General features: G+C 37.6%; 1 protein-coding gene across 1 annotated transcript in view; it reads left to right on the forward strand.

Annotated features, from left to right (window-relative positions):
- LOC126376100 (insulin-like growth factor-binding protein complex acid labile subunit) overlaps positions 1-18,566 on the forward strand; it is a 265,800-nt gene that overhangs the window by 131,285 nt on the left and 115,949 nt on the right. Inside the window, exon 4 of the mRNA XM_050023305.1 lies at positions 8,961-9,008. Within this exon, the coding sequence (XP_049879262.1) occupies positions 8,961-9,008 (48 nt within the window). The remainder of the gene's footprint in view (positions 1-8,960; positions 9,009-18,566) is intronic.

Consider the following 18,566-nt stretch of genomic DNA (forward strand, 5'->3'; position numbering starts at 1 on the left):
TCTTATCTGGAAACATCTTAATGTTATAAATATTTATTTTCGACAGGGTTTGTACCCTATGGGCGGTAACCAGTGCCAGTAATGTTACTCATTTTTTTGCAAGTTTTTCCATTGATATGGCCTCGTTAGGGTACAAGAGAGCCAGGTAATCTAGCACGCACCCAGTGTCCCAAGTGATATCGTACTTGGGAATAGTAGGTCTTAGCCTAAACACACCTTTGAAGAACCTTTGAATACGATAATCCGTCGATATATTGGGTCCTAAAATTAAGGACAAGGCTGCTCTACAGCAATTTAACGAACCATATTGATTGCCACTATTATATAAATCAGTAAGGAACTCCATGACTTTAAATATTGATGCATCGTATGAAGGTGTGTTATTTTGTTTACAAAAATCATACCATTTATTAATATAGGTGTTGTACTGTTTAAAAGATGAATCAGCTAAAGAACTAATCATTATATCTACTGCCGAGGCTGGTACGGACCGTTGCAATAGTGCTGCCCGGATAATATTCCGGCAGCCAGGGTAAGGTTCGAGTGAATATTCCTCCTGCTGGAATGAGAAACGATTACATGGTCATTTGAACTGAACTCAAAAATATGGGACGTCAAAAGACTGCGGAAAATTGGGTACCAAGGTTGTGTGGGCCACAACGGGACGATCATGATACCGGTCGCTTTGTCGGCGATAATCTTGCGCAGTGTTTTAAGTATCATCGAAACCGGTGGGAAGGCATAAAAATATAGATTCTTCCAGCTTATCGTATATGCATCGATAGCGAAGGCGTCAGGGTCCCTGTGCCAAGATACGTACTTTTCACATTTCTTGTTCAGTCTACTGGCGAACAGGTCGATGTCTGGGGAACCAAACTGTGAAACTAACTGGTCAAAAGTAGAGTTTTCTACCTCCCATTCTATGTCTGGATGTGAACGTCGGGATTCAGTGTCAGCTACGATGTTTTCTTTAGATGGGACATATGAAGCCTTTATAAAGATTTTCCTATGTTCACACCATTGCCAGATCTGTCTAGCAATGTCAGTGAGATGTGGGAATTGAATCCCGCCCATGCGGTTAATGTAGGATAGCGCAGTAGCGTTGTCTATGCGAATTAAAACTTGACAATTTTCTAAATGTTTTGCAAAAATTTTAATCGCAAAGTAAGCAGCTAACAGTTCGAGATAGTTAATGTGCATCCCGCGCTCCGACTGTGACCAAGGCCCATTCGCGGTGTCACCCCCGCAGGCCGCGCCCCACCCCGTAGTTGAGGCGTCAGAAAATATTTCAACCGCGTAACAGTCGTCTCGAATACGGTGCGCAGGGCTCTCTATAGCACGTAGCCACCATTGAAAGTCCGAAAGTAAGTTTTCCGGGATTTTCATATACCTGTCATAGTCATCATGAGGTTGTAAGTTTAAATACTTACACCGTTCTAACTGTTTTGTATATAACATTCCATATTCCACTGCGGGACACGCAGACACAAGAAGTCCTATAAGTTGAGCAAATTTTCTAATTTTACACCTAGTAATGTTTATGATTTTTTGTAACTCTGCTTTGATATGTGTTTTCTTTTCGGGGGGCAAAGTTATTTGCATAGTATGTGAATCCAAGATGAAGCCTAAAAATTTACATGATTTTGAAGGGGTCAACTGACTTTTTTCCCTGTTGATTATAAAACCAAGAGCGGTAAGTAGATTAATAGTTGAGTTCACGTTGTAAGAGCATTCAAGATATGATCTTCCTAACAATTGAATATCGTCAAGGTATATTGTGGAAATATGTCCAGCTGCTCTAAGTAGACTGATTACAGGCTTCATTAACTTAGTAAAGATGTAAGGCGCCGTGTTCAACCCGAATGGTAGTACATTAAACTCATAAAGTTTATTGTTCCACATAAATCTCAAGTATTTACGAGAATCTTCGTGAATTTTTATTAAGAAATAGGCGTCCTTTAGGTCGACAGTGGCCATAAAACAGTCCTGTGACATTAGTTTAATTGATGTACGAATATCCTCTAGCTTAAAATGACTTGTGTCAATAAACTTATTCAAGTTCTTTAAGTTTAATATAAAGCGCATTTGACCATTAGGTTTTGGGCGCAGGAAAACACTAGATATAAATTGTCCTTCGCAGTGTTCGCATGCTGAAATGGCGCCGATACCTAGTAGGCTATTAATAGCCTCTTCAAAGCATTGCATTTCACTGCTAGAGTAGTTTGGGATCGGTTGTACATAATGTTGCACGACTGGTCGGGCAAAGATAATTTTATAACCTTGAATTATATTCAAAATATTATGGTCGGAAGTGATAAGTGACCACTGCGAGTAAAACTGTGCTAGTTGTCCAGCGTACAGTACCGGGTCTAGCGGCGGCGGCGCGGCGGCGACGACGGCCTGGAGGCGGCGGCGCGCGTGCGGTTCGCCCACGTCGTCGTGGCAGGCACGCGGTTCTTCTGAGCCCCGGCACCCGTCGGCCTGCGCTGCTGCTGCGGTGCTGGAGCTTTCCAGTTTAAACCTTTGTTTCCCTGAGGTTTCTGCGTTTGAACAGCAGATTTTTTCCCCACCTTGTTTATCACCTTAAGCTCGGCGCCCGATTTGTTTACTGCCTTAGCCGCTTTCAAGGTATCGGTTAAGTTTTCTCCGAAGAGATATTTATCCACTTTGGAAGTACTTAAGTTTTCTTTTAGATCCTTTTTAAGGGAAAACATTGCGAAGTTTCGTCTAGTGATGGATTCTGCATATTGGATGTCGCATAATAGGCGAGCAGTGTCCATCAATTTCTTAATGAGTTCGTGATCCTTATTTTTGACACTACTTATGTGGTCAGTCATTGCGGCCCCAAGGACTGTAATAGCCGTGGCGAGTTGTTTCTGCCGGGCTTCAATAGCCTTATCTCTCTTGTATATACTATCGGGCAGAGCAGCTTTGATTTCGGCGTTGAGTATAGGCGCGCCGATGAGGCCGCAGTTACCCGGAATAGGATATTTGTCGACCAGTTCCTTCCGAACATTTTTATCTAACCCATTTGTCGCAAGGTGTTCGAAACGGGATGCTAGGTCCTTATGTATATCCGGTCCATATTGTATGGTTGCAGAGGGGTCATCGCCGAGAATCTCTAACAATGCGCTGTCGAGGACGTTCTCTGCAGCAGGTGGGGTACTCGTGGTAGCCCGAGCTTCATCCACGGCGGCGGCGACGGCAGTGGCGGTCGCGGTCCTCTCAGCCACCGCGTAGGACGGTCCCGGTTCGACATCAGAGTTGGGTCCGTGTAGAGTGACGATCAACGCCGTCCGGTCGCGCTGATTTTCTTCGCCTAGATGACAAAATTATACACGTATAAAGATACGCGTCGTAACTAGGGGGTGGTATGACTCCCACAGAATCATACGTCAGCAAAATCCGAGATTACGAGATAGTCCCACAGACGTCTCTGTACCCGAAAATTAATGTAAGGTGTATTTCCCATAGAAAAACACGCAAACATATTTTAATTCCTGAGGAATTATTCGTGTGAACAAAAAAGGTGCCTAAATATCTATACCTATACCGTACTCGTGGAGGACTCCCAGAGAGTCAACCGATTGAGCATAGTAGGTATGTGGTTATAAGTATCTAGGTACTTATATAATATATAATTATATATTTGAATCTGAGCACGTTGTGGCGGTGGAAAAACTCCCAAAGAGTTATCCGATTGCCGATTGTGCCGTAACGAAATTTGAATTTAGAACAGGCAGATTGTTGGTCATGTTTTGACCTTGACCTTGTTTTATGCAGTGGCGAGATAAACACCTAAAGTGTCTGACGAAGCCGTACATAATAAAAATTTAAATATCGAACTTGACGAAAATTATGTAAGTTTGTACTAAATACCTTGTAGGTTCTTCGAAGTAGGCGATGGTTCCCGTGACGACGCTTCCGACGATGATGATTCAATAACTCGAGCACGAGGTCTTCGTGAACGCATTATCATGCGTTCTAATGTTTTTAGACGTTTGTTAATGTGATTCACGTCACCAATATCCTCACTGTGTCTTTTGGACATTATTAGCTAGTAAAACTATTGTATTCTAAGAGTTTTTTCTCGAATTATAGGTCAATTATTTGAACCGTGCAGAATGGCGGAGCACACAAAAGCGAATGAAGCGCGCGGAGACTATCCGAGTGGGGCAGACAATATAAGACTACCCTTAAAAAAAAAAAAAGAATTACTTTTGTTATTATTTTTTTTTCTATATGCTTTCAACTATGTGTGCAATGAATGGTGTCACTATGCGTTACTACATTGTGTTCAAGCTTATCATCTTACAGGTTACTAATCTCGAGAACGAAGCACGAAGTATAATGTTACTTAAGATAACAGAAATCCCTATTTAAATTGATTATTAGGTCAAAGAACATTTTAGTTGCTGTCTTAAATATACAAATGAATGTGGACTTTTTTCTGCAAATGCCTAAAACTTTGTTACAGAAACATTTAAGTCCTCCTTAATTGTAAAAAGCAGGCTAGCTTGGCTAACTTCCTTGGTAGCCTACAAGTCTGTAGTGTAAATAACTGCCAATATCTGAAGTGTAACTAACTGCCAAACATCCGTAACAGGCTAGTTTCCAACTAGTCAAATCAGTTACTTTTTTCTAAACGTCAAAACACGAAATTACTAAGGGAATGGTACGAAAAAGCACACTGTGACGTCATAGAAAAACGTGATAAAATGACGGACTTATTATAACGTTTTTCTTGATTAAAATTCATAAATGAGTTAAATATAAAAAAGAATATGTTTTTTCCTTACTTTTAGATCTGTCTTTATTTAGTAATCAGAATTTCAGAATTTATCTTGAACCTAGTACACGACCCAATTACTAAACATTTGATTTTCGCACAAATCTTTTTGTTTGCAATTATATTTAGCTCTATTGTAACGTTTTAATACTGTTTATTTAATTAGTCCTGTCACATACAACCACTGTAATAATTATGAAAGTTAAGCTTCCGCGAAGTGGATACAGATTAAATTATCAAAAAGTATTATAATACATTTCATGGTGTAAGAAGACGGAATTATATCAGAAGCTTTATATAAAACCCTAAGGGTTCATATCTCAATAGTTTGCAACCAAAAAGACACCAGGTGAAGTAGCGTTATAAATCTGCGTAAGATTTTGTTGGTGGCCCGACTGTCTATTGTTTCACGTCAATCGACTCCTAATGAGATAGTCATTTTTCATCGTATTGTCATAAATAGTAATAATAACTTAGGATCAACAGGATTAACGTGTTTCCGGAACCACGCAAAGCTCAGTCATTTGTCCGTTGAATAGCCGTAGTAAAAACAGTAAACTTATTAAATCGACAAGAACTGCTATTCGAGGTAAAGACAGAACTATCCGAAATAATTTCCTGGCTACAATTTAGTGGTCTATGCGAATGGTTTACCGACTACTGAGACAAAGCACGAGGCTAAGCGAGGAGGTAAGCCATAATCTATTAAGCAATAATAGCCCAGCTCCGAGCTCCAAGGTGCTGGCTGAAGCTCTAACTTACGACTAATTGGAGGCGAACAAAGGAGACAAAGCCAGGGCGCGCGCTAATGGCCTAGGACATCTTTATAATGAGCGACAATTTCGGTTTTAAGACCCAATTTTCACTTGTTGAAACCCCTTGCTGTTGTTTGTAAAGCTGTCTACCTTCTGTGGTAGAAAGAGAATGAGGAGAAGAACAAGAGTCTATTTCTGACTAGGTCCTACGACTATTTTCCACTGAGATAAGCAAAGAGTATGGTATTCCATTTGCTTCGATCATTCATACCTGTAGTCCCGAACAAAAGGTGATTTTTTACCTTTAGCACTTAAGCCTATTTATAATTACATTTATGGCAAATTTTGCTCATCGAAACTCCATGGTCAAGAGTAGGTACCAACTACCGCATATTTTTAAAATTAACATAATTCAAGTGGCAAAGCATGAGCAGATATTAGTACCCACAGAGTTCGCCACCAAAATAAGAATACGTATAAAGTGCAGCAATTTTTAAAACTACTTAAGTACTTAATTCATAGAATGTCTAGTAATATTTGGTATTTAGCATTATATCGTAAGTATCTTGTTTGATGAAAACCACTGCCACTGTATTTAAAACTGTTACATTTATGTCATTTTATTCATATTCATTTATTGGTAGCTCACGTTGTATTTTTTAATGAATCTTTTAAAATCCAAATCGCAGCAATAACCAATAAAGTATCGCATACACAAGTGCAAAACGCTGTCCATCACATGTTTACGATAATACTGACGAACGATTTCATCGCGTTCATGTTTTAAATCGATGGAATGTTTTGCCGTTTGTCACCGAAGCTGGCCATATGCAGCATATATTGGAACGCTCGAATCGTCTAGGATTAGTGCAGGTTCAGCTATAAATACACGATGCACTAATGCAACTGACATGCACGCGAAATATACGTGCCAGCACTGGCTCGAGTACGGAATAAACAGCACCATTCTGCCTTGCTTACAACGGGAATGTCGTTATTTTATAAAGCACTGCCTCAAGCAGAACATCTCTGAAATAAAATCTACTCAGAACGCCTTACAAAATAATCGTACTTACCTCAACCGTAAAACAATAGTAACAGGAATGACACCATATTTTACTGATTGTCATTGGATAATTAGTAATTTACGACCTACTGCTGAGAATGAAAATATAAGATTAGAATTATAGATATGAGAATGAAAATAGTTACAGCCGTATTAAAGACGCGTTTACATTCGATCGTGCCCGAATGTAAGTAGTAAAATAGGATTTAGTAACAAAAGTAGAATTATTTATTTATAAGCCCATTACAAATACTACGTTCACCATTAATATATTTCTTCTTCATTCGTCTGGACTGTAAAGCCGACCTCACCAACCCTGAGCATCTTACTGACATCCATTGTCAGGAAACGGAAACTCAAAAAAAATATTAATTTTAAAAAGTTATTTCAATGAAGAATTTATACGAAAGTAAATTCTCTCTCTACTGGTTATAAACACACGAAAAACTAACACTGCTACATGTTCCAATTTTTTCTATTCAAAAGTCTTAACCTCTCTTATCTATTTCTAAAGAATAAACAAGTGACAACAAACTTTACAAACGTCTCTACTTCAACAGCTCATTTTAAAACAGTCTTCCTAGAAACGGTAATTACCGGAGAAATTCTCTGACGACTACACACTGACCTTCTGTGTTATGAATAGCTTAAAAAATGTAGAAACAGTTAGACAGGGTCAGTTTCTCAATGTCACAGTGGCTTTCAAGGTAATTATCCTAATTTTAACAGTTTACTAGTCAAAAGCTGCATTGTAATGCATGCACAGGCCGACCGGCTGACCTTAGAAATATGATATTTTTATAGTTTGATCATTGAACATAAACGTTTTAAAGGTAAAGACAGTTCACATCCTACCATAACCGCTTTTCTAAACACTTCCCACAATTCACACCAAACAAGCATTTATTTCCAGCAGTGAATTAAACCGGGCTTTTTAAAACTAAAAATAGGCCAAAAACTGCTACAGCATACCCAAACTGCATTTTTACAGAAGGACCTTTTTATCCATTTCAAAAACTGTAAAACTGCGGAACACGTAGTGGGGTGTCCACACTGGCTTGCAAAAAGGGACAAAAAGGTGGCGACACGTCGCGCAGGACAGGCCTGTAAAATATGGCCACCCCACGCTCGGCCAGTCTTGTGTGGGCATTAGAATTATTTATTTAGAAAGTCATGAAAATGGATCTAGCTATATGGTAGAGATTACCGAGTATATTTTACTTTAAAGCCAACCTGAAATCGTGAATACTGTAACTTACTAAGATACTTCTGCAACAGGGATGATGTCGTGCAGTTGGTGTTTTGTTATCAATAATCCAACTCGAAGAGACAAATCTCGTCATTGTGAGTAAAACTTATTATTGGTAAGGAATTTGCCAAGATCGTTAGTAAGTAGAAATCCATGGTCCCTGCCTACCTCAACGGGAAATAGGCGTGTTCTTATATATGCATCCTATATACGCTAGCCGCAAGTTTTTCTCGTGCCGGTTCATGGTTCTGCATATCCTAAGGCGTTGCGCGTCGCTTATTGTATTTCAAGGGATTTTCTTCCTCTTTAGGTTATAAAACATATGACAGCCAAAACAGAATGTTTGTATATTTCCAGCTGAAAGTATCTCTTAATTTTCTACCCATCCTTAAGCAGCTGTTTTCCTTGTTCAGAGTATCTCCGTCTTAGTCAGAGGGTTAATAAATAAACCCATACGTAACAAGCCCAGGTGTTTTTGTCTCGAGCTATTTGACTGACAAAGCGGGTCTGCGTTTAGTTACAGAAAAGGCCTATAAAGGAATGAGGTTATTTTTCACTAGTAGTAGCAGTTTCGGGTATGGGTATGTTTAAAAGCCGACGTACCTATATTGTTTTGTTTGGTGCTTGCAAACAATATTTAAACCTGAAATTAGCATTTGGATATAGTATGGTAGGTTGAGCAGAATCAATAAAAAACACACATGTACGTAGAAACGTCTATAGCTATAATAATGCACGACAGATGCACATTCGTGGTTAATAGGGCTGGGTGTCTTGATATATCTCTATCTGCATGTCATACTACTTATCTCCAAAAGTAAAATAAACCGGACTGCCTTGTTGTCTGACAATTTATTTGTAACAATGGACGAGCTGGTCCTCCAAACATAGGCTACGCTTAAATAGAGACCCTAATCCACTAGTAGTTAAGGCTTTATTGTAAAAGAAAATAATCATTTTTCATTTACATTGCTAGCCCATAATATCGAAGTTACTTTAGACATACTAAATTGAAAAATAATAACACGTTTGAATCTATACTTTAGTATACTCATGTTTCATTAACTACAATAGTAATAACAAAACTTTTCCTTGTTTCAGAACAGTGACACACGACATCTCAACGGCTCCAACCCCAATATGCCTTTGGTAAGTCTAACATCATTGAATCTATATTATTACTTTCAAACTTGCAATTGTTTTACCCTACTTACAATACAGACCCACATAAGTTAGGGAGAGTTATGTTTTTGAATTAGAGATTTATCCTCGTCTCTGCCTCCAACCACCGCACCGACCCCACCACTACGACTACGCACACACACACACTCTATCACTCACTCACTCTATCTCTTCTATGCACTGCGACTATTAGTACGTAGGATTGCTGCCGGAGCGAAATCTTGTTGGCCAAAATATCCATCCAAAGTAATTCCTTTCAAAAGCCTACGCAATAATAAAAAAACATACGGAAGGCTGTGCCCCTCCGGTTGAATAAGGGGAGGTCTGTGCCCAGCAATGGGACGTGTATAGGCTGTTTATGCTAAACATAGGCACACCAATATACCGACTCGGTAGTATTACTAGCAGACAAAATTAGCTTAACGCGTCCCTCGAAGGGATAAATGTAATTAGTGGTAACCCATCCATTAAGTGACCGCCCTGAGCGTTGCTTAACTTGCTTCGGCGCACTGAATCAGCTACAATATTGGCGGCGCACATACAACGCTACAATATTGTTCTATGACTTCTCCTGTATAGGGTGTTAGTGATATCTTAACGAAAACTTTGAGGGATGATTCAGACCATGATTCTGAGTTGATATCAAGTGGAATTTTCCGTAGCAAATCTAATTTAAAAAAATACTCTTCATGAATTTTCCGACAAGAAATTCCAGTAATTTTCATTACGGTGTCACTAACACCCATACCTACTTGTATGGTTACCTGTAGTAATATTATAACTGTAGCAGCCGTAGGTAGGGTTAACGTCTTTATCTTGTTTACTTTTAAACGCGAAAATAAAACAACAAATGAAACCAAATAGGTACAGCACTTACGATCATACATAACTCATAGTCGGGTACAACCAGATTCGCCATGCTGACATTTCACGACATGAAATCATTCATTCTAAACATTACTTTTTAAAATGTTGTTCAATTTGACTCGCAACATAATAATTTTAATGTTTGTTACATAGTCTTTAATATCGAAGTCCGCAAAATTTAATCTCACCTCTCAGTCAATATCGGCGGAACATTTTTTTTTTACTTGCAGATTTTTCATTTTCTCTAATACAAGTGCAGATATTATTCACAGTGATGATGAGCTCCCCTTTTCCTTTTTCCAATTCCTGCCTATACGTAGTTCTTTTGACAGATTTCTTTTTGTTTTATGATCGGGCCGGGTATAAAACTAGGGGCCTTCAATATCGCACCATCTGCCTTCCCGATCAGCCCTGGAATCACCCTGAAAGACAAATTACGCAGTCCTACAGTACGTATCAAGTGTTGGGGGAGTTTTCATAAAGCCCTCCAAAATTCCAATGTATAAAACTGCTTTACTACTCACTGAACCGTTTTTATTGAGCGTAGTGAAGAGGACAATTTTTACATATAAGTAATTTGTGGCACTGAGCTCTCAGGCAACGTTTTATTTTTGTTTGCATTTATTTATAATGGTATACTCTGACCCATTTATAATGTATAAGTTAATATAGACCTGTCTCCATGTCTGACATCCTCACTTGCTAAATCGGAAAAATGAAAATTTTTCCATCAAAGTTTTTCTGGGTCTTTATTTTTCTATTTTTCAGTTTGAATTTGTCAATTACTTTTGAGAAGGGTCGTTCTCGCTTTGAAGACTACGAGAACACATAAATGAAAGGAGTTTTCTTTTGTTGCTTTCTATCAAACGGAGCGAAGTTTTAAAATCTTGTTAACGCTCATTATTGTTTTGGAATTTTTGTTGTTTTAAACACGAGTTGGTTTCAATCGCATCGCTTTTGCGTCGTAAAATCTCGATCCGGGTATAAGCTGCCCACGAAAAATAAACTGACTAAAACAAAGAGAATAAAGAAAGTCCCGAATAACATTTACGCCGGGCGGAAACCGAGCAGGCTTAAATTTTTGGGGTTTCGGTTACGGTTTTTGAGGCAAACTTTCTAGCGACCATTCCCGGGTTTTCGGGCTTTCCTTCCTGACTTCAACTTTCGGACCTTTAGTCCAAGTTCACGCGGCGGTTTCCTGTTGTCTTTTATTTGAATTTATTATTATAATAATTACTCCGGAAATATATTATAGATGGGACGGGTTGATCACAATTGTCATTGTTTGGGACAAGATGTTTGAAGTTTTGAATAGAATGATCTTTCTTTATATTTTCAAATAAATTTTGAACTGCTGCAATAATGGTTTCAAAGTTATTACAAATATTTGAGGATATCATTACAGCTAAAAACGAATACTTTTAGTGGTGTTAGAGGTGGATTTCGTTATTTTATGTACAGGGTGTTAGTGATATCGTAACGAATACTGAGGGGGATGATTCAGTCCATTAGGTAAGTGGGATTTTCCGTTGCAAAATTCGTGTTTTAAATTTGTTTCTTTTGTAATTATTTTCAATTCTATACTTTTGCGTTGGAAAATTCCACTTGATATTAACTCTGAATCATGGTCTGATCATCCCTCAAAGTATTCGTTATGATGTCACTAATACCATGTATATCGTTTAACGTAGTTAAGAACATCTGATAATAAAGAAGTTACTAGGTATTATAAAGTTTTCAAAATTTACGGCGCCTTACAACAACTACTTAAATAAAATTCTACGTAATTCCATGTACTTACATGAAATTCATTTTTAATAAATTCCTAATCCAACATAACATAATATAGAAATATTATTGACGATAGTAGTTTAAAAAAAATCACCAAGAATACACAATGACAACAACATACATGTATGTATTATATACCAAAAGCCAGACGACGCAAAAGTGTTCAAACACAGGAGGAAAGACTGTATAACTCATCCATGTTTGTTCGGGCACTCAAGCGGGCTTCACCCCTCACGGCACCTCTCGCTTTTAGGATCGCATCTGTGCTTCCTTTTAACGGGAAAATATGAGACATGTCTAGAACGGCGTTAATTTAGGGAGGCATAAACTGAGGTCCTTAGAGAAGGTGAGTTACAATGGCGCCTATGGTTGTTTACATTTAGTTAATGCAAGAGTGGTTATATAAGCGTGAGTACTTAGTTAATCGTGCGATGGATGTTAATTTGACTACCCCAGTTGGGAATATAGTCGTCGAGTTGGGTTTGTTTTGCTGTGCCTCCAGATTGTACAGTTTGTATCATAAATCAAGAAGGTACCTTCTCCAAGAAAATTGATTTTATATATACCTACAGAATTCTGTATTCAAAGATCTGCTACGAATTACAACATAAAAAGAGTTATGTGGCTTAGTAAACTCCTTTTAACACCAAACCCCTAAAAAGCAATACATTATTTAGTCGGCACTACTTGAAAAAGATAAGCTAATTATAAACCATCAATAAATTACTCAGACAAATTACCCGGCAGCCATGATAGGGTTATCTTTACATTTTTGTTAACCCCACGACACGTACTATTCATCAACCAAGATAACCAAACAACCCTTAGATTAAACAAACAAAAAGCGAGTTACATTTATTTAGGACACCCATATTTTTCGAATTGTTATTTTTTTTATTCTGTTTTTTGTGTTACACTAATCATTGGAATGACAACCCAAAAGTAAGACCTACTAAATGCTGAACTTACATTAAAATCTGTTTGACAGCATTGTTTCGAATTTTAGTAAATCACGTGGTAACATTTCTTCCCATCCCATCTCATCCTGGTAAAATTTATTAGTCAATCAATTCTATCTAACATATAAAATTTCAAAATACGTTAGTAACCATTTTTCACTTTGAATTGACAGAAACACGGCTGCTACCTCACAAAATACTCAAACACATCGATCTCTCTTAAATTGTCCATAAAAAGTCCCTTCCCCTCATTAAGGCGTCCTACGTCCCCTCGAAGGTACAATACTACAATCGTAACTAACGTCAACTGGATCCCGTCAATGGAACCTAAAGGAGTGCAAGGGGAGTGTAGCACCCCCTTAACCGCTCGAATAGTTTCAAAGAACTTCTCAACGCGTATGTGAGCCTAGTACCTGTTCGGCTTGTTAGGAAGTTTGTTTTTATATTTTTTGTATGTTGTATTGAAGATGAGGGTGACGGCGACATGCTAACAAGATGTAGATGTAGAAAGTAAGATTTTTGTCCATATTTTGATTTTAATTAGAACCCTCTACATGTAAACATAAAAAAATAACTTCTACGGCAGGCAGAACCTTTTGCAGTCCGATCAATATTTCTTAAACCTAAAGCACACTGCATGAAAGTCAAATAAGCGTTAACTCCCAGTCCGTAAGGATGATCATCATACGCTTTTGTCTAAATGCGACCCTTGCGTCTTGCAATATTTGTCTATTTCACGTACAAACACATCCAGCCCATCCCTCTTTGTTGGAGCGAACAAAGAATCGAGATATACGGGAGCAGCGGTTCAAATACGGGCAGGGAATTAGCGACGGTATAGCGCTCGCGGGACGTAGGACGGTCAATGTGCCCCTTTGGATTTCTACTCCCCTGGTACTTTGTGATTGAGTGTAGCTGCATAATGTCCTTATAAACTTTAAAGGCGGTTCCTTGATGGAATGAGGTCGTTTACATAATATGCAGTGTGACTCTCGTAAGTACTAATTCATACTGAGCCATCGTTATCATAAACTGAAGCAAACTCAAAAAAAAAACATAGAAAATGCTATAACGACAAAACCAACACAATATCTGATGAAAAAAGAAGGGGGGTAAAGAAGTCCCTTTTTATGAAGAGTACATTAAAACAAAACAAACCACCTACTTCTTACTTATTCAAATGATCTTGACAAATCATTAATCTACAAGAAGCCATTACACCTACTGTGCACAAAGAAAGCTTGAAATACACCATTAATCTTAGAAGTGAATTAATCTAATATAAATAATTCATCCTTATGGTCAGAGGTCTTTGATCGTCATGTTATTATAACAACACGAGTATTGCCCACGTGTGAACATCATAACAACACACTGTAAAGAGAGGTTGATTCTACTCCTGCAAACCAATGGAGTAGTTTAATTTACATTGCTTATTAATAAGATATTATAGTTATGTTATATGCGTCTCTATCTACTTACAGCACAAACAAAAGTGTAGACAAATTATAATGATGAGTAAAATACAACCTTGAAATAAAGTGGATGATTTTTTAAATGTGGGGTGTCAAAAGTTTAAAATTGTATATACATTGTTTTAAGTTTACGCGGTTATTATCATAATTAAAGCACATAATAACGGGTTCTTACCGCGTTTAAATGGGGATATGATACTCCCGATATTTCGACACTGTTGCAAGTGCCATGATCACGGGACGACTGATGAGATTGGAGTAGTGGTGGTTTGAGTGGTGGTGGAGTGACTGGTGAAATTGTATTTCACCAACATTTGTAAAAACAATTCTTTTTATACGAAGTTGATCAAATTACTGCTTTAATTTGAAGTATAATAAGGTAGCAAGTTATAAATGTTATAAGACATTGGACAACTGTAACTGTAGGAGAATTAATGCTTAGACATAAACATGCTAAAACATAACATTATAAACATCGGTCACGCTATAAATAAAATCACGTTTACTTAGCGGTTTCTCTGCGTCCTGTTGTATTAAGATGTACTCATAAAAAAGAAAATAAACTGAATATATCCTTTTTAAATACATCGGTCTGTTCTGCTTCTTGATTGGAAACGGAGTACAAATTCAATTAATTGCTTTTGACCAACCAGTTGCTATTGACCATTCGTTCGTCAAACGTCATTTAAAGCACTATGTACCTCCTGATTACAGACAATTGTCATCGACAGTTAGTTACACCTACTTAGAAACCTCCGCGCAGCTTGAAAACTAATTAACGGTTGGCCACTAGACCATTTACGTCTTGAATTTCAGTACTTCGTAGATAAAGAAAAGTCATGGTTAAAGAAACAGGGGGGGAATATACTGAGTATTAGTGACGTCGTAACGAAAACTGAGGGATGATTCTGAGTTGATATCAAGTGTCACTAACACCCTGTATAAACCTCAAAATAATAAAATAATTGGTAGGTACTGCAAATAACTATTAACAAGCCAATTGTAGACCGTGAGAACCAGAACGACTGATTCAGAAGCCATTATTAACCTATACTGAAAGTACTGACCGGTTAGTTAGAAATAATTGTTTATTTTACAAACATCCAGTCCTCGTGGAAAATAGTTTAATGAAGGGTGTCGCTCTTAGTTATTATGTTTATTACCTATCAGTTTTATACGACGGCGGTTTATTTGACATGATAGACAAGGTGTTAAAAATTCAAAGGTAATCAGATCACATTCAAAATAAAACTATACGTAGAATATGTAATGGTTACCTACGAAAAGGAAATTCGAAATGACCAATAAAAAACGCAAACTCGTCTTAAGTGAAGGTGCAAACACGGGACCCATTTATTTTTTAGCCATTTATACTATGGTATAAAGCATACCTACACATGCAGCTTAATGAATTGACACGGTGTACCGTATTATGTAACTTTATTGTCCCCACCCAATTTTCAAGATTAAACTGTCAATTCTTTTGTATTTTCTCGTTTTTTTCTCCTAAAAGAACCCTTCGTAAGCCGTAATTTAGGGTTCCACAGCTGCCACGCGCGTAATGTTGATTGTATAGCGAACGAGTGCCCGTAATCGAAGACTTACCCTTTTTTATGTGGATTGTGTGTGGATTACACTGCGCTGCAAACTTTGTTTCTGCCACCACTCCTCGACTCTTCAAAGCAAACTCATCCTTAAGTCTCTAAGCGTAAAAAACTAAAGACTCCTAACGAAGGCGATAGTAATTCTGTCGGACTGAGAAAGTAAAAGAGGGTAATGCTGGCCTAATTATTTTTAGTTTGAATTGGTCCGTATCGTGCGTTTGTTACGGCCGAGCCAAGTGTACACACGAGATAAGGAAATCGTTAAACAGTAAAATGAAATGAGGGTGATTCATGTCTCACTACGGAAATACGAAATTAGTTCTCTTATTAAAGCTTAAAGAAAATGCGTTTGCCGTAAAACGTTTATAGAGCAACATTCCGCACGACATAACTTAGCACAGGCGCTCATTTAAACGGCTTAAACGCAAACCGGTACGTTTGCGTAATCGCCATTTTAAAACGCCATCGCGCACCTTTACCACCTTGAGGCGTCCCTTTATTTTTGTTTAGACAATCGGGAGCGGCAATTAGCACGACTCTGCGCGACTTTCATTACATTAATCCCGGAAATAAATTGCGGCCGGGGATAAATTAAGTCACGACTTAACCGAGCACTTAGCACCGAAATTAACCGACGTTTAATTGAAACCAGACGAGTTAAAAAAGCCTCCACTGGCTACAGCTGATAAGCGACGCTGTAATCCGTTTCTAAACACCGGGATTAAACTTTAGTTTACCGGTAACTCGACGCCGAGTTGAAATATTCAGCGATTTTAAAGCTGATTCCAAGTTCGAAAATCTCTGGCGCTCGTTTGTTGAAATCTTTTAGAGCGAAACTTTCACGGATTCGTGTTTGATTTGATGGAATTATTTTACCAAAACTTTTTCCTAATAAGTATCCTTGAGATGTTTTCGTTTTATAAGTTGTTGTTAAATTATTCTTATTTGTGAATAGGAGAACATCAACTACACTATTTTCAACCAACAACATTTTCTAATGGAGCAGTTGAAATTAAAATAGCATTCTAAATTGCAAGCTCAAACATTTACTTTAACTATACAATAGCAACCCACTCAGAATGTGTAAACTTACAAAAATGTTTGTTAATTTCGCGAAACGATAGACTACGACACGTGGCGTACTATTGTGTCTGTTTCGCGTAATAATGGCATCAATTTCACACAAGTCCCGACGGAGAGGGTCCTAAGCCAATAGAATAGGGAATCGATAAGCCGTCGTGACAAAGTCACCGCATGTGGATTTCACAGAGTTATTGGAAGAGATGTTAGTTTTCACACGATCTGTCAATGCATGCCTTTATTCCATGTTTGTTTTGGTAACAAATCGACGGGAGAATGTTGACTGGCGAAATCGATAAGCAATAATATAATGCATTTTTTTGACCTCTCACGCTAATAACTTTGGATACAGAAATGATGAAGCGTTTTTCAGGGAATATTCTTTGTACTCTGTGCACAATGTATCATTTATTAGTATTTCAATATCATATATCATCTTTTATGTTAAAATATTTATAGACTGTGATATTCTCAGTTATTAAAGTACTTAACACTTTACTTCAAAGGCACTGTTTTATAATAAATAAACACAACTTTTATAAAGTAATAAAGTTGTTTAAAAAACTCATTTGTCACCCTGTAGGTACCTAACATTGTAGCAACAAACTTAGTTAAAAGAATAAAAGGCTAAAGTCGCCGGTTTAATTCAACTTATTCGTACCTCTTTGAAGAAGAATTTTAGCTTGGCTCGGGAAAATGCGTTTCCCATGTCGTCCCAACTTGGACCTCTAACTTAATTGTCACCACCATTGTCTTATCTAAACCCTGTTATTTATTTTTATACGAAGACGTTTAGCTAGGAATCGACCATTTAGGAATTTATCGGTTCTGTTGCCGTTTTTAAAAGGGGAAAGCGGTTGGTGCACGAATGAACGCTATGTTTTTTCGAGCGGTCGCTTAATAGGGTCCTGATAAGTTGAATGGACAGTTGTTTGTTTATCATTACGTTGAGAGAAGTTTTTGCGTAATTATAGTCTATTTTAAGTTTGATGTGGCGCTTTACACTAAACATAAATATATATCGCGTAATATGTACACTGTTTAACCTAGGAAGAAGAACGTCGTAAATGAAGTCTAATCTCCACCTAGTTTTAAAATAATTCTAGCTACAGAAACAAAAGAATCGTATTATCTGCATTTTGTGATATCACTCGCACTCGAAAGACATAGTAACCAATTATAACGATGACAACTTGCTAACTTAGGTCATTCAGGCTCATAATAAATAACAGAATTATCCTAGAAACACCTTAAAAGTCGTAAGATAATAAAAAATATGTCCAATAATTTAGCTAGAATGAAGCCATCTTCATAAACTCAGAGTACGTAATTAAGTAATGTAAACGTGAGTTACGTTAACGTAAGATAATTAAACCACGCCAGCCGGGCAATCATCGTTAATGTCTCAATAAAGTCATTTGAATAATCAGACAGCAATTAACACAGAACATATTTCTGAATACGGTCTGTCCATATGGAGTTACAGATTTGAAACAAATCCACGGCTTTTACTAGGAAGACACGGTAATAGTTAAGTCAGACACCCAGATACAGATATAGAGTCTGAAGTATTGCAAAGCACATAGGAACTGGAAACGAATCTAAAATTAGTCGCCCGTAACCGAAAATGGCTTTTTAAAATCAATTTTTATTTTAACACCTTGCGACAAGACCAACATTCGTAAAGTAACTATATCGAAAGCAGCTACTTAAAGCATTCTAACCTCCATAGCTTATCGCTTTATCTGC

Source organism: Pectinophora gossypiella, chromosome 1 (genome assembly GCF_024362695.1).
Source record: "Pectinophora gossypiella chromosome 1, ilPecGoss1.1, whole genome shotgun sequence".
NCBI classification, from domain to species: Eukaryota; Metazoa; Arthropoda; class Insecta; order Lepidoptera; family Gelechiidae; genus Pectinophora; species Pectinophora gossypiella.